General features: G+C 40.4%; 1 protein-coding gene across 7 annotated transcripts in view; it reads left to right on the top strand.

The window, feature by feature from the left end:
* Positions 1-22,565, top strand: part of Specc1 (sperm antigen with calponin homology and coiled-coil domains 1) — a 261,968-nt gene that overhangs the window by 205,669 nt on the left and 33,734 nt on the right. For all 7 annotated transcript variants that reach the window (XM_034506720.2, XM_034506722.1, XM_034506721.2 and 4 more), the window contains one exon: positions 856-958. In XM_034506720.2, coding sequence (XP_034362611.1) covers positions 856-958 — 103 coding nt within the window. The remainder of the gene's footprint in view (positions 1-855; positions 959-22,565) is intronic.

Here is a 22,565-nt window from a genome sequence, read left to right as displayed (position 1 = left end):
ATAAACTGGGCAAAGACTCTGGGTCATTTCATTTTATTTTACTAATATTTCCTTCCTCTCCACTCCTAGAATCTCCTGTAACAGCTAGTCTGAGGTTTTACTATGCCTTTTCCCTTACTCTTTACATGTTAGAGTGTAGCCATGTATAGGCATATTATACTCAAATGATGTTGTATTTCACTTAACAAAAAGCTAGATGAATACATGTTAAAGATTTATTTTTTATTTTATATGTATGTTTGTGTACCCCATGTATGTAGGAGCCCTCAGAAGTCAGAAGAGAATATCCAGTCTCCTGAAAGTGCAGTTATAGGCAGTTGTGAGCTGCCTTGTATTGCTAGGAACAAAACCTGTGTCTTTTCAAGAGCAGTAAAGTCTCTTAACTGCTGAACCCCTCCAGCCATTTGGTGGGGAAAAAATCCTCAGATTTACAGTTGTCAAGTACAATTTAGTTTTCTTTTACAACATGAGACATAGTGTATTTTTAATGTGACTAATTTGTCTTTAGAGTGCTTTTCTTTAGCGTACTATTTACATAAACCTACATTTCAGCTTTTTCTTATATAGTTATTTCTTACATATTTGTAGGTGTTAAAAGTCAACATCTTGCCAGATGTGGTAGTGCACACCTGTAATCCCAGCATCTGAGATGTAGAGATAGGAAGATCAGGAGTTCAGAGTCATCCTTGCCTGTAGAGGGAGTTCAAGACCAGCCTGAGCCTGAGGCATATGAGACCTTGTCTTAAAAGAAAAATAAACAAAAAACAAAAAGCAAAAACGAAAAATCAATCAAACAAACAAAAACCCAACCAGTCCACCAGCATCCTCCTTAACTGTGTTCTTCTTTATCACCAGTGTTGAAAGAAGAGACCCTCTGGCAGCCCTGGCCCGGGAATATGGTGGCTCTAAGCGTAACGCACTCCTGAAATGGTGTCAGAAGAAGACAGAAGGTTATGCGGTAAGGAGGGGTGCTGCCAAGTGGGCATTTGTGGTCCTGTGCCAGGACATGTCCCATGTGTGCATGTGCTTGGTAGCCCAGTTGACATATAATGGGCTAGCAATCTCTGTTCTCTCAGCCGTGACTTCCAGGGAGGGTATGATATTTGTATATTGTACTATGCAAAGGTCCCCCAGATGAGGAGAGGCAGGGTGTGGGGACAGAAAGCCAGTCTGTAATCCATCCACAAACTATATCTGTAAGTAGTCACATGTGCTGTAGGAAGGGAACCTTATGCCTCATTCCTCCCTGGACAGAGCTGTTGCTAAAGCTTCTTCACAAAAAGGGAAGTCTTCCTTATTTGCATAAAGGCTTCCAAAGGTTTTCCAACTCTTTTTTTTTTTTTTTTTTAGCTTTAAGTGTTTTTATTTAGTTTAGTTTTATTTGTCTAGGATGGTGTTTACTTTCTGAGAGGAGCAGACAAGGAAGTGATACCTGATATAGGTTGAAACTTTTATTATGAAATAACATACACAAAGATAAAAGTACATGAATTAGAGTCTCATTAATCATTATGAAATGAAAAACAAGTCAAAAACCCCATCCAGAAATAGCATGTCCAGTTCCTACAAGTCTGTTGTAACTTTCCAGCCAGAGCCCCTTGCCACTCCCCAGTATACCTGTCTGCCTCATTTCTTTCCATGTGGGTTTTCTGTAAAAGTGCTTGAGTAGTGATGCCTTTCTCAGCTTTTAGATACAAGGAACAAAAGGCTATATAATATTTTCATCTGACTTTTCACACAGTATTGAGTAAGGTCTGTCCTTGATTGCTGTAACTTATTCTCCTTGCTATTTAGTAATACAGTTTATGATGTTGTCATTACTTATCTATACTATTGATATTCTTACACCTGCTGGATATGCACTTAGGAATCCCTGGGCCTTACTGCATGTCCATAATGAGATATGATAGAGGATGCAAAGCAGTAACTGTGTGTCATTCATCCCACCGTCAGTCCTGGGAGAAATGTCTCTGTATGTTATCACCAGCATTCTGCTCTCCTTGCTCATAGTCATTTGGATTAAAGGTGTAGTCACTTGTGATAGTTTTGATTTTTGTTAGCCTGTTGGCTAGTGAGATTGACGGTAAGTTAACTGGTTATTTGGACAGTCTCTCTGTAGAGATGTATCTATCAGGCCTTTCATCCTTACTTATTTACTTTGTATTTATTTTTTGTTCTTGGGAATGGAGCATAGAGCCTCTTACATGTAAAGCACTCTGTCAATGAGCTTCCTGCTAAACTTTTGCCCATTTTTAAAATCATTTCCCCCTTTTCTTCTTCATTGTTTTTTAAATTCCTTTTTATGGGGCTGGAGAGATGGCTTAGTGTTTAAAAGCATTCGTTGCTATCACCATCTTTTCCAGGGCATCTGACACCTGCTGATGCACATTCATACATGCAGCCAAAACTGTCAGAGATAGATAAAATAAAACATACATTTTAAGTTTTCAAGTTTTTATAGCTTATATGTAAGTTCTTTGTTAAATAGATGTATCACAAATTCTTTCATGTGGCTTGAAATTTCACTCCAAAAACAAAACTCTTAATAAAAAAATGTATTTATTTTTTTTCAATTTGTGTATGTTTAGATGCATGTATGTAGACACATGCATGCCACCATAATGCAACTGTGGAGGTCAGAGGACAACTCTGTAAAGTTGATTCTCTCCACTTTTATGTGGGCTTCAGGAATCAAAGCAAGTGCTTTTACCTGCTTAGACATCTCTTGCTAGCCCAGAGCTCTTAATTTGTACTAAGCCAGATGGATGCATCTTTTCTCTAATGGTTAAGTGCTTTTTGTATCCTGTCCAGGAATCATTTGTCTGAGGGCCAGGTGTGGTAGCATATGCCTTCAATCTCAACATTGTAGAGATAGAGGTAGGCCGCACTCTGAATTCCAGGCCAACCAGGAACACATAGTGAAGCTTTATTTTTCTATAATTAATGCTGAATAGATATTCCTTTTAAATTTTTATCCCCCCCCCTTTTGCTAAACCCTCAGAAGATTCTGACTTTATAGCACCATATGAGACCTTCCCAGTCTCAAGCTTTTGAAAGTAGCCAGGACCAAGAAAGAAACTAGCAAGTAACCATGGCTTAGCTAAGTCCCAGTTAGCTGAGAAGCAGGGCTGAAATTCTCTTTGTTGTATTAACCATACAGTAGTTTAAAATCAGAGTTTATGCAAGAGTAGTATTACCTTTATCTTGTTTTTTTTTTTTTTAATTTCTCTCTTTATGTCACAAAACTCAAAATACAGTCATATTCATGACAAATAACAAAAGATCCCAGAGGACACACTTGCTTCTAATTCAATTTTATTCTTTTAGCATTTCTGTTTACCCTTGGTAAGTTCTAGTCTAAGGGATGAACTGTCCCGCAAATGGAAACCATTTCCATGAAAGCATCCCTCCACTTGTCAGCCATGCTGCTGAGGAAATGGAAATGCAGGAGAAGCAAAAGAATGCTGATTGTGTGAGGGGTGGGGGTTAGTGTCAAGAAAGGATGGTAATGGAAACTGGAAGAAAACAGTCAAAGAGAGCAGTCAGCCTCTACTGTGGCTGAGCCCAGCGCAGTTGTCTCTGGCTGGGTGCTGTCATTTCTCTACTGCAGGAGTGCATCAGGGACAGACAAGAGGAGTTCAAAGACAATTACAGTTTTCAGAAGAAACTAACCCTTTGTGGTGTGGCGCTATAATTAAATGGCAGGGAGGAGATCGACGGTATATTTCCAGTCAGTTGAGAGAAAAATATTTCCTAACAAAAACTTGTTTTGTAAATGTCTTGGATTAAGTTTTCAAGATACTTTATATTTAATAAAACCCACAACTTATTGTGTCTGAGGAATATTTTTCACTCATTGTTAAATGTAAGTTTAGAAAGAATTATAAATCACACATGTGTCTACCTTTCACAAACTATTGTCTAGCTAGACCAGTTTGTTCACATTGGTGTCTGGAGCTCTTTGTACATACACTCACAGAATTAAGAAGACAAAACCAATTGTTGAAAGTTCAGATGATTCATAATCTCTTTGAAGACCATATGGGTTTTTACTTCAAATAACTTCTACCTCACTGTCTTTCTACCTAGCCAGGTGTTGGATTGAAAGGGACACTGTGGAAGGGAAGCCTTTAAACACCAGTCCACTGGCTCAGGGTCCCTGCCTGACAGCCAGTAAGTAGCATGAAACATCAGAATGCTGAGGTCTTTTTGGTGCCCATAATATGCCTTTGTGAGGTGCTCTATATTTGTGAGGTTCATGGCTACAAGTGCAGTAGCCAGCTGAGCTGAGGACAGGTTTCCTTTCCTTCTGCCTTCCTTCACCAAGGGACCTTGACCTGGATTGTGTGGAATTCACTGCAAATCTCTGCAGAGCCCTCTGTTAGTCGACTCCTAAGCAGCACAAGGCATTGTTGTCTCCATGCACCTTGGCTGTGTTCCTAGGGCTCTGCCATGTCCTGGACTCTGGTAGACACTGGCAATTCAGTCCAGGTCATGACAAAGTTAGAAATGTGAACTCTGCTAAGACTACTTTACTTTGGAAGCTGATTCTTTTCAGAGCTCCCAGGTAAGGGTTCTGCCTCCAACACGTGGAAGCAGAAACTGAGCAAGTTGCTAAGCAAATGCTATTTACGCTGCTCCATCTACAATCAGGTCACACACAAATTTCACAGCTCCTGCAGACTTGAATGTTAGCTTCCGCTAAGTTGATGGGAAAGTGATGGTCTTCTCTTGTAGCCTTTAGTATTCCTGTCATTCTTGTATACTCTACTTCTTTTTCAGCATGCAGACTCTTGACATCTTGAGGTGCATAACTGTCAAGAGTGCACTTTAGGCTGGGGTTCTTCTGCTGCCCACATATCTGAGTTGCCTGAATACCTGTCTTAGTCCTTCCACATTGCTACAAAATATCACAAATTAGATGGTTTACAGACAATAGGAAGTTACCTTTCATAGTTAAGGCTTAGGAAATCAAAGATCAAGGCAGATCTGTGATGAGGATGCCTGTTCCTGTTAAATAGGTTACACCTTTGGCTGTGTCCTTGCATGATAGAAAGAAGGAAGACAATTCTCAACCCCCTTTTGTAAGGCTATAATCGCATCAAGGGACCCAACCATCTTCTAAGGGCTCACCTTGTAAAAATCATCACCATGGTGAGCTGGGAACTGAGCTACACTCACAGGCTTACTCCCATATCTTTAGTGGGATAATTTAAGCTCCCTTAGAAAAAGTGATTAAATAAGAAAACTCCATCACCAAGATGGTTTCCTCCCAGAGCCTTCCACTACAGTCATTGTGATTCACATTTTAGCTTCCCATTTTCACCAAGACTCAATCAAAGTTTACAGCCTATTTCATAGGCACTGAGACCAGAGAGTGAGACTGAACTGTCAGCCATATCAAGGCTGAGAGAGGAACAGTAGTTAAAAACTGGATGCTGTATCCTTGGGGTTATGTGCTTATGTGCAAGACCCTGAGTTGAGAACCCACACCAGTAGGTGGGAATCTGAATGCTGCTGTCAGTGCTTAGGTTTGTGTTGCATCAGCCTGAGGCCAGCAGCAGCATCCTAGCAACTTCTGATAGTTTTGATTCATGGCAGTTCTGGGGAAGATTGTGTATATATAATAAGATTACTTCTAAACCTGACCTGAGAGACAAGTAAGTGAGGATTGAGCATGAAGTAAAGAAACTAGTTTTAGGCAACAGTTATAAGGCCACCAAAATAATCATTCATACTGTTGATAGAAAAACAGATACAATCCTCACAAAAACAACTACAGCTTTCACCTCAAAGGGAATAAGAGATAGTTTATTCTTGAACTGAATTTGAGTGGTCATATCCCAGGAAACACAGAGCTAGGTTACCTCCAGGTTTCTTATTCCAGGGAGGGAACAGTTTTGTGGAGCTTTATAGTAACAAAACAAACAGTCTCAAGGTATTTTAAAAATATAGTCATGCAAACATGAGAGAGGCAGTTCGAGCAAGATGGGGCAGTCTATTCTAAGAGAGTCAGATGCTGTCTGGTAACATTCTTAGCTTTTGGCTTGGTGTAAGTCATAATTTCCAAAAAGGGGTTTGTCTGTTAATCACAGTATGTTAGGTTTGGCACAGAGATGGGCAAGGAGTGGCCATTTAAGAGGGCTAAAGCTAGCCCAAGAGAAAGTATAATTTAGGCTCTGGATCTGCAACATTCTAACCTTTCCATATCACTACAGTTCCGATCAGACAGTCAGCCTTTGCAGATGTGGTATGGAAGGGATCCCAAGTAGAGGCAGTTAGTGGGAATAGCTTAGGCAGGAAGGAGAGAACCATGTTTGGGGTAATGGACAGGCAGGAAAAGAGCAGTCAGGGTAGGATGAGAGGCTGTTTCTGCTGGAAGTGAAGCTGAGCTCCTGAGCGGTAGGCAATGCCTCTCAGTGGTAATTGGCCTTGCTGTGTCACAGCTAGAAACGGGCTCCTGAAGATGTGCACACCTGAGTTGTGCCATTTTTTGCATTCCTCAATTGTCCCCAAGGAAAGAGAAGCATGAATCCTGCCTCCCCAGCAGTATTAATGTCTGCTCTGTAGCACAAACCCTGGTGATCCCTGAGTGCAGTAGAGTAAACTGCATGTAAGTGGCTTCTTTTAAATCTCCAGCAGGCTGGAAGTGGTAGTACATACTCTCATCACTGTGAGTTCAAGGCCAGCCTCATCTACACAGAGAATTCCAGGATAGGCAAGGCTACATAGAGAGATACTGTCACAAAACACCAAACAACGGGGCTACACAGAAAAACCTTGTCTTGGTAAACCAATGAAACAAAACAAAGTCACTAGCAGGAGATGGAGGGTTAGCTCAGTTGAAATTTGTGAAGACTGAACTTCTATCAGAAAAACACACTAATAAAATAAGTCACAGACATTTAAAGTACTCAAAAATACAAAAGTGTGTTGTTAGCTACGAAGTGTGACCCTGGCATAATGGGGCCTAAAAACTAGACAAGCTAAAGTCTCATGCAATAGCCAACTTTATTCATTGCATCAAACAATTTATACGCTGAGGGTTAAGAAGAGTCACCTGAGTAAAGTGTCAATCTCAAGGACAAGACCCATGTTGCAAAAACATGTAATCCATAGAAGCATATGAACAAGTAACAAAAGCCATGCAATGAATAATCTAAAGTAAACTCCCTTCTATCTGCTACACTTGGTTAGGGGCACAAAAGCACATTCCAAGAACAATCCTGTGTTTTGAAGAAACAGGTCTCAAGACTCTTGTTTTCTCACAAGCACTCAGAATTCTCACAGGACTCCATTCTTGGAATGTGTTTTAAACTAAATATTTAACTGAACACTGGGCATCAAAACAGTGCAATTGGAAGGATGGGATATCATTTCTTATTGTGTGGGAAGAGTTTTGATGATGGTGATAGTAATGGTTGTAATGGTGGTTGTGGTGGTGATGATGATGATGTGGTCAGAATGAGAATCCTACTCAAAGCAGATGAGTACCAGCTTGGGGGAAGAAGTTTAGAAGTGTATGCAGGTACTGTAAAAATGAGTGTACCCTTTAACACAGAATTATTCTTCATTCCTAGATGTTTATACCAAAGAATAGTCATAGATGCCTGTAAAGATATAATTACATACTTATTATGCTTTTCTTTATAATTATTTTAAAAATTGGAAATGATAAGAATTGCTTATAGTGGAGAATTACATATATTGTGGTATATATCTGTTACAGAATATTATAAAGCCCTTAAGCATTATGCTTCAGAAAAAGCTAAAGGCTCAAGTAAAAAAAAGTGGGGGCTAGAATGTAGCTCAGTGTAGAACATTTATGCAGCATGCTTAAGGCTGGGATTGCATCCTCAATACTACAAAAACAAGAAAATAATAGATCTGAGATAGCTTAATTCTTTTTCTCTTTTCCTTATCCTCCTTCTTCTTGTCTATATATTTCTTAATTATTTATTTATTGGGAGAAACTATTCCTTAGCCCACACAGTCACATTTTGTAGTTCAGAATACAGGTCAGTGATGAACTTCTGTGGAGCTCAATCCCAAGAATTCTTTACAGTCTGCAATCACTGCACTCTGAAAGCTTCCAGCCTTCCTTGTGTCTTCACAATCTTTCATCGAGTCATAATTTCTGAAAAAATCTGCATATGCCTTCTCTCTTGGTTCAGCCTCACCAAACTTACAGAAGCTGCAACTCCCAAGGGCCACAGTGAATATGCCAGTGGTATGAACGTACCAACAATATGAACCTGCGGAAGCCTGGCCAGAATACCACACACCTGATGTTTCCGCAACACAGTGGGAGTAATGGTAGTATTTGTCCTCCACCAGCTTCCTTCAGTTCTGGGAAAAATGGACAGTGTTCCAGCAACATGCAAGCACACTAGAGCACAGAAGACCCATTGACTGTAGCCAAAGGGTTCCCTTTCCATTTAAAAATACAATTTTATGGTACAGCCTAGGTTATTTTGTATTGTGCTGAGGATTGGATGAGGGCCTCACACACACTGAGCATGAATTGCACCACTGGGGACTAAACTCAGGGCTCTCTCACCAAACTAAATCCTACTCCCAAAATGGCGTCTGTTTTGAGGAAAAGAGTCAGATACAGATGGCATTATATGACTCCATTTATATTGAATTTCTGGGTTAGAAAAATGCATAGTGGAGATGGAGAGATGGCTCAGTAGTTAAAAGCACTGGCTGCTTTTCCAGAGGATCTGGGTTCAATTCCCCAGCCCCAACATGGCAGCTTACAACTGTATATAGCTCCAGGTCCAGGATATCTGACAGTTTAACACAGACACACATGCAGGCAAAACACTAATGCACATAAAATAAAAATAAACCATTTAAAGGGAAAAAAACAGGTCATGGGAATGGAAAGTAAATTATTGCTCCACAATCTCCTTCAAACTCATGGCCTCTTTTATCATCAGATGTTAGTGCATGCATACATGTATTTGCATATGCATATATATTCCTAAGTGTGACCTGTTACGTTCATGTAATGCTACTTGTTGTATGTTTTTAGGGCTAACCACTTGGCACCAGACAATCAGTTGATGTGCTCTTCCCTGCAGAGGGCCACCCCTCCTGCTCCTGGATTCACTCAGTTGCCTGTAGTCTATCGTGTACGGTTTTGGCCTTGTGGGCTTTTCCCCCATACAGTTTGGTGCATTTCTTGGTGTCCTTGTTCAGCTCACATTTGGGCCGTCATGTTGGTGAGACTTTTTCTGATTACTTGGAGACAAAATTTCACAACCAATGATCCTCTGGCTCTTACAATATTTCTGCCTCTTCCGTAGGTGTGGGAATATTTTCTAAATGCATCCATCAAGACTGGGCTCCACAACTTTGCATTTTAATTGGTTGTGGTTTTCTGTAATGGTTTGTCTGTCACAAAGAGAAGTTTCTTTGATGAGAGGTGAAGACTACCCACATCTGTAGGTGTAAGGACAGATGTTTATAGATTGTTGTTAAGGGATAATATAGTTTAGTAAATTAATAATTGTAGATCCTTCTCCAATGACCATGATTTCACTAGCCTTGGATAGTTAGTTTCCAGTACCAGGTATGATATCCTTTTTGTTGAGCAGGTCTTAAGGAGAGCTGTTGATTACCACCAAGTTATGTGTACCACCATTGCACTAGTAGGGATTTCATGACATGCTGGTCTTGGTATGATTCATAGGTGTCATAGCTGGGTAAGACTCTTGTTTGCTGTGGTGGTTTGAATAATAATGGGCCCTATAGGCTCATATATTTGAATGATTAGACCAGGGAACACCACTATTTGAGGATTAGGAGGTATGGCCTTGTTGGAGGATGTGTGTCACTGGAGATGACCTTTATAGTTTCTAAAGCCCATGCCAGGCCCAGTATCTTGCTTTCTCTACCTGCAAATTAGAATATAGTTTTCAGTTTCCAGAACCACGCCTGCCTGCGCGCTGCCATTCTCCCTGTCATGATGATGAACTAAACCTCTGACACTATAAGCAAGCCCTCAGTTAAATGATTTCTCTTATAAGAGCCTTCTTGGTCATGGTATCTCTTCACAGCAGTAGAACAGTGACTAAGACAGTTGCCTGTAGAAGCTTGCATTGTGCCTTCTGGTACTGGAAGCTAGTCCTTAGAGAGGGAGCATTCAGGTCAGTTCCAGCTCAGAGGTCCTAGGGACCTTTCTGAAGTCTATGTTGTCTTCAGCAACAGGGACTTACCTTCCATCTCTGCGAAGTAATCAAGGTTATATGGTAGATTTATTTTTAGATTTTTGAGAATGCTCCATTCTAATTTTTATAGTGGCTATACTAGGTCACAGTTCCACCAATGATGGATGGGGGTTCCCTTTCCCCCATGTCCCCTCCAGTATTTATGTTGGTTGTTCTGTTGATCTTAGTCATTCTGACTGGGGTAAGATGAAACCTCAAGCTTGTTTTGATTTGTATATCTCTAATTGCTAGAAATGATGAATAATTTTTGAGTGATTTCTTAGTTAATATTTTTTTTCTTTTGAGTGATTTCTTAGTTATTATTTTTTTCTTTTGAGACTCAGGTTCCAGGCTCATTTTTCAAATGGTTTATGCTTTTAAATTTTGGGAGCTTGATTTTGGTGGAGATGGGTCTTTATTTTTGTTTTTATTGTTTTTGTTTTTGAGTTATTTGTATATTCTGGTTATTAAACCTGTCAGGTGTATAGCTGGCAAAGATTTTCTTCCTTTCAGTGGGCTTCCTTGTTATCCTATTGATTGCTTCTTTAGCTGTGCAGAAGCTTCTTAGTTTCATGAAGCTCTACTGCATATATGTTTCTTTAAACATACTTGAAATAAAGCAATAAAGTAAAGCAGACCAAGGACTGACGATCTAAATTTTCTTTAGGAGGTGGGTTTCACAAATATTCATTTTCTTATTGTGATTCATAATGTTAATGTATTTTTTTATTCAGCATTATATTGTGACATGTAATTTAGGGATGGAAAGTCTGAGGGAAAGGTCATCCAAAAGTATTACAGTCAATAATTAAACCAGGTCTTTTTTGAAAAGAAGAAAACCTTAAAGTGGGAAACAATTCCCATGGGAAGCATGTTTACCTGGGACTGCAACATCAGAAGTCACTTTAGAATTCTGTTGAGTTGCATGCATCCACACCTCTGCTCTCCTGTCTCAGACCTGTGAGGGCGTTAATAGCTAATGATTTCCTTTTACATTGTACCTTTTAAAAGTAAGACATAAACTGAACAGTGGTGCATGCCTTTAATCCTAGCTTGGGAAGCATAGGCAGGCAGGTCTCTCTGAGTTTGAAGGCAGCCTGGTCTATATAGTATGTTACAAACCAGAGCTACACAATGAAACCCTGTCTCAAAACAAAACAACAACAACAAAACTAAAAAATGAATAAATAGAACTAAGGTATGGACATGAAAGTATTGGTAAAGCATTTTTCATAAAAAGACTTAATGTCTCTCCTGTAATTTGTACTGTGTGTCACTCCGCTTGTTCATTTTCTCACAGCCTTTAATTTTAGAAAGACAATGAACATGAACCTTTTATCATCAAAGTTCTTCCTGTCTTAAACCATAACGTAAGGCTGACACTGCTGAACCCTGAGTGGAATCTTATCTCAGATGAGTGGGCCAACTCTATCCCACTACGTGTCTTTGTAGGGAGGTTCTGGTAGAACTCAGGTCCATCTTCTAAAGCATATGTTGTCTATATCTGCTTTGTTGAAGCTATGGAGTCACGTAGCACAACAGAGACCTGATAAACCAGAGTTGTTTCCAACCTGGGCCTTTACAGAAGTGTGCTGACCCTAGGCTTAGATAAAGCCATGAAAGATCTATTGTTCATACCCTGTTTGGTTCTTGCATTTCAGATAGCAAGGACCAAGGCTTCAAGTATCCAGGATTTGCTTGAAATTTTATCCAAATCCATTCTGTTTCTTGTTTTGTATTATTAGGAATTCAAGAAGCAGCTGATGCCTGCACAGTCATTGAGAGACAGACAGGTTTGAGGCAGGTTTGGACTTGTTAACTAAAACCTTCATCTTCTCTTTTGGAAAAAAAAAAAGTCAGTCTGGAGACATCTGGTCTTGAATCTGGACAGAACACCCACGTTGTAGGCAACTTCCGCTATTCCATCTCTGAGTTCCCACAGACAGGCAGTGTATCATGCTAACTCAGAAACAAGCAGCCTATGAAATATCAGATCATTTTGAACTCTGTGTGTGTTTTCTTTTTTGAGACAAGTCTCTTGAGGACTACAATTCAAAGAATGTAAAATGTTCTGATTTATTTATTGTCTTCTGAGAGGCTTTTCTTGACTTTATTATAAATATAGATTCCCAGGGGGCTGGAGAGACGACTCAGCCTATATATAAGAGACCCTGCTGCTCTTCCACAGGACTCAAATTTGACTTCCAGCATCCACTTCAGGCAGCTCACAACTACCTGTAACTCTAGCTCTAGGTATCCAACACCTTCTTCTGGCTTTTTTTTTTTTTTTTTGGACAACCCCAACACATGTATACACCTCCTAGCACACATAAATATAAATAAAACTTAAAAAATATTCTCAATGGAAAATGACTGTCATCATGCTCTTTCCAGAGAGGTGTAGTCATCCACTGTGAACTGTGAAGGCATGCAAAATAAGGCCCAGGTTATCTTAAAAGCTGAAGCAGCAGTAGAATTTGTTGGAAAATAAAGGTTTAAAAAAAAAAAAAACAGATTTTAGTTTTCCCAAGTTGTTACACACACTCCTTTCTCCCAGTGTCCATTTTTCCAGCTGGTTTTCCTTGGAGTCCTCTCTCACTTTCCCACTAGTATGTTCATAGCACATGGGTGAGACTACCATATAAGAACTGCATTTGGAGCAAAACTACAAAACAAAAGCTCTGTTCAGTAGTTTATACAGAAAGTGAGGAGGCCATATCCCCTTGTATATATGAATCCCAGAGAAGCAGCAATGTCATTCTGCACCCATCAGTTCCTTCCCTGGGAATGTTAGAGATAAATGGAAATTATTCTAAGATATGATATGAAACCTGGGGTCTGTTAGCAGCCATAGCCTTGCCACGGCAGGGTGAGTGACAAAACTGACCCAGGACAGGTCTCCTTAAAGATTTCTTGTTTGTTGCTGTTGTTGTTGTTGATGTTGTTGTTTGAGATGTGAAAATTTTTATTAGATATTTTATATACATTTCAGATGCCACCCCCTTTCCCCTCCCTAGAAAACCCCTATCCCATCCCCGCTTCTCCTTTTTGCTTTTATACTATTTTTTTAATATTAATCAAAGGCTTTATAAGTTTGGTAATGCTCAATAACAAGATGCCCATACAATTAGAAGTGTAACCCAATATCCAACCTAGATACATCAACTATCTTTGACTGGCAGAGACACTCGAACATCCGCCTCCATGTCCCCCCTCCTCTCTTGTTACCTAGCTCCTCCTGTCCTTCTCCTCCTCCTCTCCTTACTCCTCCTCTTCCTCTCCTTACTCCTCTTCTTCCTCTCCTTACTCCTCCCACCTTAGTTCCTCCTACATATTACCCTTCCTGTTAAAATAAAACTTTTCTCTTAAAATACAATTAGAGCATAACTATAACAACTTGAGTCAGTAAGGTACAAGATAGACCTAATACCCAGTCCATCATTTTGTTGACTAAACAGAACCTCTGTCTAACTAAAAGACTTAGTTCTGAACCTGCCTTTTTTTCTTGGCTTTAGAATGAATGCCAGCTGAAAACCATCCTCTCAAACTTTTTCTCTCAAAGTAAATAAGTCTTCAACCCCTAAGTCTTCAGAAATCCAGAATGACTTAGTTAACTGAAATTGTGGGAAACACCAAGCATAGCTTCTAAAACTTAGCCAATTTATAGAGACCGCTGAACACCTGGACAGTTCCTATACACAAAATGTTGGAGCATCCGATCTTCAGCCTTCTGGCCCAGGATCATCTGACAGACCGAGTGATGCAGAATTATTAAGGGCTGATTACTCTGTCTTGGCAGATATAATCAGTCGACTATTCTGCAAGTGTGTCCTTTTCTGGACAGTGATTTGTCTGTAGATGAAAAGAGGCAATTCTTGCCTAGTGGCTGTCTTACCACAACTGAAATAACTTCAAAGATGCTCAATTTCTTCTTAGAATCTAAGACAGGAGGCCTTCAGGAGCAGACAGGTCTCTAATCAAAATGAACATTAATACAGAATTGTTTGTAACATCAATTCTGTGGACTTCTGATGTTTTGAAAACCAACTATCCATGTAAGGCAATATGGACTGTTATCTGTTAACTCCTCTCAGCTATTTCTAAATAAAATATAGAAAACACCCTAACAATAAACTCAGAGCCATGAATTTGCTATAGGCCCTTAACTCACAGGCTAACCATCTCAAATCAATTAAAAAAGTTAAAGGACTGGGCCTATGCCTTGTATTCCTAAATGTGTTATACAGGCACAATACCTATGAGAGTAACAATATTAATCTCACTTTTTTATCAATAAGAAGCTCATACCAATGAAAACCTTAAATTTGAAATCAAAGTAAATTTTGTACCATTTAAGAAATTATAACTTCATCGTAATAACAATTATACATATTTCTATGAATAGATTATGGCTCTGCAATAGATCCTAGCTAATCCTCCCTGTTCCAACAAAACCAAATTTACACAATATCTTTCCACAAACCCAGCATTACAAAGGATAATAGCAGGAAAGCTCCAATACAAGGAGGGAAATTATACCCTAGAAAGAGCAAGAAAGTAATCCTCTTCCAACAAATCCAAAAGAAGATAGCCACACAAAGATAATTCTACCTCTAATAATAAAAATAACAGGAAGTGACAAACACTGTTCCTTAATATCTCTTAACATCAATGGACTCAATTCCCCAATTAAAAGACATAGGCTAATTGACTGGATAGGTAAACAGGACCCAGCATTTTGCTGCATACAGGAAACCTACCTCAGTGGCAAAGACAGACTTTATCTTAGAGTAAAAGGCTGGAAAACAATTTTTCAAGCAATTGGCCCTAAAAAACAAGCTAGAGTAGCCATTCTAAAATCTCCAGCCCAAGAACACAAAGGGAGGGACTCATGGCTCCACCTGTATAGGTAGTTGAGGGTGGCCTTGCCAGGCATCAGTGGAAGTGGTACCTGAAAGTTTGGATTCCCTAGTGTTGGGGAATTTCAAGAGCAGGGAGACGGGAATGAGAGGATGGTGGGAGCACACCCTCATAGTAATTGAAGGAGGGGGGATGGGGTAAGGGGTTAGGCATCAGTGGAAGTGGAGGGCCTTGGTGCCTGAAAGTTTGGATTCCCTAGTGTGGGAGAATTTGAGAGCAGGGAGTCGAAAATGGAAGGATGGTGGGAGCACACCCTTCTTAAAGATTTCTTACAAGATGGCTCTTGGCTAACACTGGAGAGCTTCCATTTCAGGGGGGTTCCTCTCATCCTGCACCCTCACTGTTCTCACAAATGCTGGCTCATGTTGAACATCCTTCCTCCTTTGCACCTGCAGTGTGGCCTGTGCTAGGCTATGTGACCAGGCTCCAGAAAACCCTGGGAATGGCACCACTTGTAAGGTTCCCTGGCTGTCAACCTTCACCTTACATTGCTGAAGGGTTAAGCCTGTCCTCTGTGGAAGCCTGCTTTCCTCTGGATTTTCGCCCAATAGCCTCTTATCCTCTCTGCTCATTCTGCTTTGTTTTCCTTTCAGTGCCATATATGTGGACAGGAGCCTGGTGCTGTGGTACATGATTATAATCCTAGCACTTGGAAGGCTAAGGCAGGAAGATTGAGAATCCTGGCCAGCATGGAACTCTCCATGCCATCTGTCTCCAAAAAAAAAACGAAACCAAAACAAAGAAACAACCCTGTAACTAGAATTGTCAGTGGTTGGGATTTTTTTGAGGACTAAGTCCTCCTGGTGATCACAGAACTCCAACTGTGTGTTTATATCTATTGAGGAGTGAACAGGAACACAGGCCATAGCATGAATGTGTCTCAAAGACATTATGCCATGTAAATTCAAGGCGAGTCAAAACAATCAAACAAACAAAAACCCACGTTATGTGAGTGTGTTTACATGAAAGGTCTAAAATAGGAAAATCACAGAACAGCGTTAGTGGGTTACCAGGAGCTTATGGGGAAAGGGGCAGGAAGGAATGTATAAGAGATACAAAGAATCCTATTGGGGTGGAAATTTCTTCTGGAATTAGTAGTGATAGACATTAAATTACTCATGAAAACTACTTGGTGTTGTGTGGAGGTGTTGTTTTGTTTTAGATGTTTTTATTTTATGTGTATGATGTTTGTATCCATGTAAGTCTGTGCAACTCATACATGCCTGGTGCTCCCTGAGGCCTGAAGAAGGCATTTGATTCTCTAGAACTGGGGTCACAGATGGTTATAAACCACTATGTAGGTGCTGGGAGTTGAACCTGGGTCCCCTAGAAGACCAATAAGTGCTCTTAGCCACTGATCCACCTCTCCAGACCCTTGAAACTAATTTTAAATGGTATATTTTGTATTATACGAATTTTACCTCAAAATTTAAAAAGCCATGGTAACAGGTGCATACCTATAATCCTAGTACTTAAGAGGTGGAGATGGGAGGATTGCTGAGTTTGAGGGCTACATGATGAGAACTTGTCTCAACACCCCCTACCCCTAAATAAAACTTTTTGAAGTAGTATGATGGCGTTTGTTAGTGTCATCCCTTTTCACGGTTGTGCTAAAGCTGAAACTACCCTGAGTTTTTGTAAAAGTAAGCTCTGGGGTGAGCTTGCTTTCAGAAGAGTATGCTGTCCTTTTTATTTTGATACATATTGCCATGTAGCTATCCTGTACAGCCGTTCCTGTCACAGGTCATCAAAACCAGACTAACAGATCCAGATGGACATGTTCAATCTGCTCAGGCTGATAAAGTGATATTTCTTTTAAGTTTTTTCTTTGCTATAGAAGTGGGCATCTTTCCTGGGTTTGTTAGTCTTTTATATATTACTTCAATGACTTACTTGTATAGTTGCTTGGCAGGTTAGAAAAATTCATCTGGTCTGTTTTTCTCTTCTTCAAAATTTTATAAGAGATCTTTGTAGTTTAATTTTCATTTTCACATCTGTCAACATTGTACACACCTATAGTAAGGTCTGGAGAAGCCCACAGGAGCAAGCATGCTGACCACCGTCAGAGCCACTTGCCACTCCCAGACCCAGTCGATGTTTTGTACAGAGCTGGGCTCTGTGGGATTAGCCTTTACTTTGCTACATAGCATGCTTAAAGCTGGGTTTTTATTTTAGTTGTATCTTGAACTCTTCCTAGGAAAGGTGAGAACTGATCTCTCTTTCACCACTCCTCTCATCCACGCACAGCACAGAGGTCTCACTGAGATGACAAGAATTAACAGGGCCGTGGTGGTGCAGGGTAGAGGCCAAGCACTTGGGAGGTAGAGGCAGAAGTATCAGATGAAGACCAACTTCAGCTTCATAGTTGGTTCAAGGCCTGCTTGGGCAACCTCAGACTTTATCCTAACAAAAGCAGGATGATAGATGTGTAACTTATGGACTGGTAGGTGCATCTCCTTGGTCAAAGGCTTGCCTAGTGTGAACACTAGCCTGGGTTTGATCCTCAGTACTGCATAAACTAGGCCTGATGACACAGCCTGTAATGTCAGCATTCTGGAAGTAGAAGCAGGAAAATCAAGAAATTCAAGGTCATCATCAGCTATGTGTGCCTGGGATACCTGAGACCTGGTGTTGAGGAACAAAGAGGCGCTTTGCGGATAGGCTGTGCTCTGTGTGTAGCATGTACTCTGCGTGTGGCAAGCCATTCTTGTCCTGTTGGTCACTGTGGTGACCTACCTACACAGCATTTCACTTTTGTTCACCAGGATTGTGTACACCAGGCTTCCAGGGAGTCCCCTGTCTCCTCCTATTTTACCCTGGGAGTTCTGGGATTGCAGTGGTAAATTGCTGTGCCTTGCTTTAAATAGGTTCTGAAAATTCAAAATCGGGCCTTCACATTTGCATGACAGTGTCCATTGAGCCATCTCCAGCCTGAAATCCTCTTTGGTGTTTTGTTTTTTCCTTTTCTGAAAGCAACTGGGGAACCTCATTTGAAAGTTCTAGACAGTTTTTGTGTTCTCTAAAACTGAAGATTTAAAATTTTTCTTGGTGCTAAATATTGTTTTCTTCTGGAAAATATCACAAATGGAGAGTCCCTGACATACCCTGTCTATTCTCACATGTGTTGGAACCACCCATCTGCCTCCCATGGCCCCTGAGCATCTCTGAGGAGTGGTATTATCATGGTGTGGCCCATTGATCTACTGGTTCTAAGTAAGGTGTGGCACGGTCTTTTATTCTGATTGTGAATTTTTTTCAAAATCTTTTAATTTCTAGAGTTTTTGCTGTAGATAACTTTTAACTCTAAAGATTCCTACCGTGCATATTTTCTTCATGGGCTTTGTCTTACTTCAATTACTATGTCTGACATAGGCGTTCACAGCACCAAATTAATATTCTCATTAATGTTTCATTTGTTACATCTTTGCACATCACTCTATCCTGATCACTGTCTTTGGTGTTTTTCCTGTAGTTATTTCAGGTTGACAGTTAACCTGAAAATCTAACAGCGAAGCTTAGTTTGTTCACGCTTTTGTGGCTATTAGTATGTTTTTATGACTCTTGCTACCCTAATTCTATCTATTATCCTTATTGGTTTTCTTTTTCTGCATTTCCACTCGTTGAATAGCTATGTGGTGAAGTATGTGAGCTGGGTATTTTGAAGTTTAAAGCTAATGTTCATTTTTTTTTTTAATCAAATTTGAGTGGAATAAACAGGTCTTTTCTAGTTAAACAATTTTTTGTTTTGAAGTCAGTGTATTAATGAGAAATGCTCTATCTCTCCCTCGCCTCTTTTTATTTTCTATTTACTTACTTGTTTGTTTATTTGTATTTTGCTCTCTTTATTATTTCAGCTGGCTCTATTGTAGTGAGAAATCAGCATTGCAAGCAAAGCCTAGGCCCAGCTACTCTTGCCAGGGATACTTTCCAGGGAAGATGAATTAAAGGTCTTTGTACTGGCCAGATCAGCAAGTATGTCTCCTCAGGTTCATTAGTCTGTTTCTGATCACTGTAATAAAATTCAAGTCTGGAAAGTTTATTAAAAAAAAAAAAAAAGGCAAGGAGGTAGGAGTGTTGAGAGCATGGGTATGAAGACAGGAAAGTCTCTGGAGCCTACCTAAATTAATGAGGTCTAAGTGGGAGAGCCTGTTTTAAAAATAAGATGGGTGGGCAGGCAGGAGTTCTCAGTGGGTAGAGATGATTGCACCCAGCCCTGACAACCTGAGCTGATCTTAACATACCTTGAGGTAGCAGGAGAGAACTGAGTCCCCAGAGTTTTCCTCTGACTTCACATCCATGTCATGGCACACATATGTCTAAATACACACACACACACACACACACACACAATGTAAATGGAAAAGAAAATTATCCAAGTTGAAGTTCTAGAGCATCATAATATGAACAGAATTATGTTGTTTTCTACAAAATTGTCCTTTCACAAAAGCCTGTAGTATGGGTCTAATTCATTTGGATCCAGGAACCTTAGGGTTTTTAAGCCATGGTAGCAGGTTATTGTCCCACTGGAGCTTTAATTCTGGAAGACTGATGTCATCACTGTGAACTCACTCTGGAGAAATGACATTTGAACCATGATTCGGTAGGGGATGTATAAAGACAAAGGTGACACATACAATCTGAACCTTAAGACATTATGCTAGGTAAAATCAGCCAGTCACAGAAGGACACATACTGTAAAGCAGACAAGATGAGTGTAAGGTAGAAGGAGCATCGACTTAGAAGAATGCATGAAAATGCATTCTACATATGCAACAACGTGTACATGCCAGGATAGTTATTACAGCAGCACTTACAACAGAAAGGCCTGGCAGCAACCGAAGCAGTTCTGAGCATTCTTAGTGAGCCATCTTGTGCTGTTACAGGAGAATGAAGCTTACACTGGGGAGGGAAGAGCAAATGTCAGCTGTTTGTCATGGGATGGATGCTGTTCTGGGTGTGTTATCTGTTGCAGGTACATTTTCTCTTGATTACAATCCTGTGTGTTCCATATTGTGTTGCTTTTCTTGTTACTGTAGTAGAATGTCTAATGAGAAGCAACTTAAAGGAGAAAGGGTTAGCTTGGGCTCACAGTTTGAGAGGATACAGTCAGTCCATTGTGATATCCACAGCCACAGGTAGCTCATGGTGGTAGGAATATGCAGGTAGGGTCCCTTACCTCCTCACATCTCTTTGGAGCAAGAATGCAAAGGAAGGGGCATGCCAATGTCTAGCTGACTTTGTCTCTTTTTTTGGTTGGGTCCAGGATCCCAGCCAATGGCACAATGCTGCTCATATTCAGAGTAGGACTTCTTCCCTAAATGCATATTCTTTTGAAACATCCTCATAGACACATCCAAAGGGTGTGCTTCACTAATGCCTTAGGCATTTCTTAAACCAGCAAGTTGACAATCAGAATTAAGCACTACACATGAACTTTAGAGATATGGAAAATAAGGCTTAAAAGGTTAAGCAATCAGTCAGAGGGCACTAATAGTGACCAAGCTTTGGATCCACTCTCCTAGTCTCAGTGCAGCATTTTATCTATGTTTGTAAAAGGACCTACCTCTAGATAAGCATGCAAAACATGCTAGTATTTGCACAAAATATGTGTGTGTCTGTGTGTGTGTGAGAGAGAGACAGAGAGAGAGACACAGAGAGAGAGAGAGAGAGAGAGAGAGAGAGAGAGAGAGAGAGAGAGAGAGAGAGGAATGATCACCAGGCAATGCTGTTCCTGGAATCTATGATGATGGCCCTGGTATTTTCTGCAGTGTCTGATCCAGTAGCTCTAGATAGGGCTTCAAAAGTGGCTAATGGGGCTGGGGAATTGATTAATTAGTGACTATTGTATTGGCCAGTGCAAATGGAAGCAAAAGAAAAGACTGAATTGTGTGGTTTTCAAACCCTACCTTTTAAAAGCTTCTGCAGAAATGGTAGTTGGAATCAGTTCTGTAACTAACCATTTCAAAACCACGGATACAATCCAGCCATTTGGTAAGACACAGGAGACTGAAGGCCAGAAATAGTGACTCATCTTCCTGGAGTCATAGTCACACCACTGCTTTCATGACAAAGGAAAGAGGTCACAATCTGAGTTGTTTTTTCTCTCATTTATGTAATAAAGGAAAGAAAGAGCATTCCTTAGACTTTCGTGTCCTGGGTTCCCAGAACTGTGTAGGGAACCCTGGTAGTGACTCCCTCACTCTCTGAGGGCAGCCACAGATTGTCCCCTCTACTTCCCAGACTCCATGTGTCTTGTCCTGCCTGTTGTTTCACATCTGGTGTATGAAACAGGACAGGGACCATGTTCATTATATTTGTATGTCCCTCAGTACTTTATACACAAAGCAGCTGGTTATAACAAATACAATAGCCACAGGGCAGATTCCACCTTGAGTGGTTTGGATATAAAGTGTCCCCAGTGGCTCAAGTGTTACTGACTTGGGCCCAGCTAGTGGTGCTCTTAAGTGATGATTAAATTAAAGATGTATGGTCAAGTTCATAGGTGAATGAATATTAGGAGGTGAGGCCTAATGGATGGAGTCACTCATGGGGGTGGGCCTTTGAAGGGTGTATCATTTTATATATACAATTTATTCTTATTTCTTGTTCATTGGTATTCTGCCTACATATAAGACTGTGTGAAAGAGTCAGAAGCTGCCATCTTGGCATGGGTGTTGGGAATTGAACCTGGGTCCTCTGGGAGAGCAGATAGTGCTCTTAACTGCTGAGCCATCTCTCCAGCCCTAAAGGATGTGCCTTGTTCTTACCTTTGACTCACCTTTTCATCTTCATCCTGACTTCCAAGAAATGAATAGCTTTCCCTCTGCTGTTTCCTTGCTGCAGGGATAAACAATGGGCCATAGCCGTGAGCACAAATGAACCTTTCTTCCTTAAAGTTGTTTCCTTGGGTGTTAAGTCATACTGGTAACGCTGTCCAATGAATTCTCCCAGCATATCGAGCCGAATCATTAATAAAGATGGTTAATTCCTTGAGTGAATTAGTGGATGTAGATTAGTCTCAGTTGGAAGGAACGGAGAAGTTCTGGGATGCCTGAGCCTGGAATGTGGATAACAGTACAGCTGACAGATAACCATGTGCTTTACAGAAAAGGTAACTGAAGAAGGGTAAAGCTAGTTACCTAATAGAAAGGTAGTGAAATCCGTTTCTTGTTTCTCCTTTTACAAGACAATCGAAGTAGCGGGGCAGTGGTGGTGCATGACTTTAATCCCAGCACTTGGGAGGCAGAGGCAGGTAGATTTCTGAGTTCGAGGCCAGCCTAGTCTACAGAGTGAGTTCCAGGACAGCCAGGGCTACACAGAGAAACCCTGTCTCGAAAAACAAAAACAAAAAAATCCAACCAAACAAACAACAACAACAACAAAAAAACAACAACAAAAAGACAATCGAAGTAAATGAAGGAAGGGTTT

This window comes from Arvicanthis niloticus, chromosome 6 (genome assembly GCF_011762505.2).
Source record: "Arvicanthis niloticus isolate mArvNil1 chromosome 6, mArvNil1.pat.X, whole genome shotgun sequence".
NCBI lineage: Eukaryota > Metazoa > Chordata > Mammalia > Rodentia > Muridae > Arvicanthis > Arvicanthis niloticus.
This window is presented reverse-complemented; position numbering and strand designations above follow the sequence as displayed.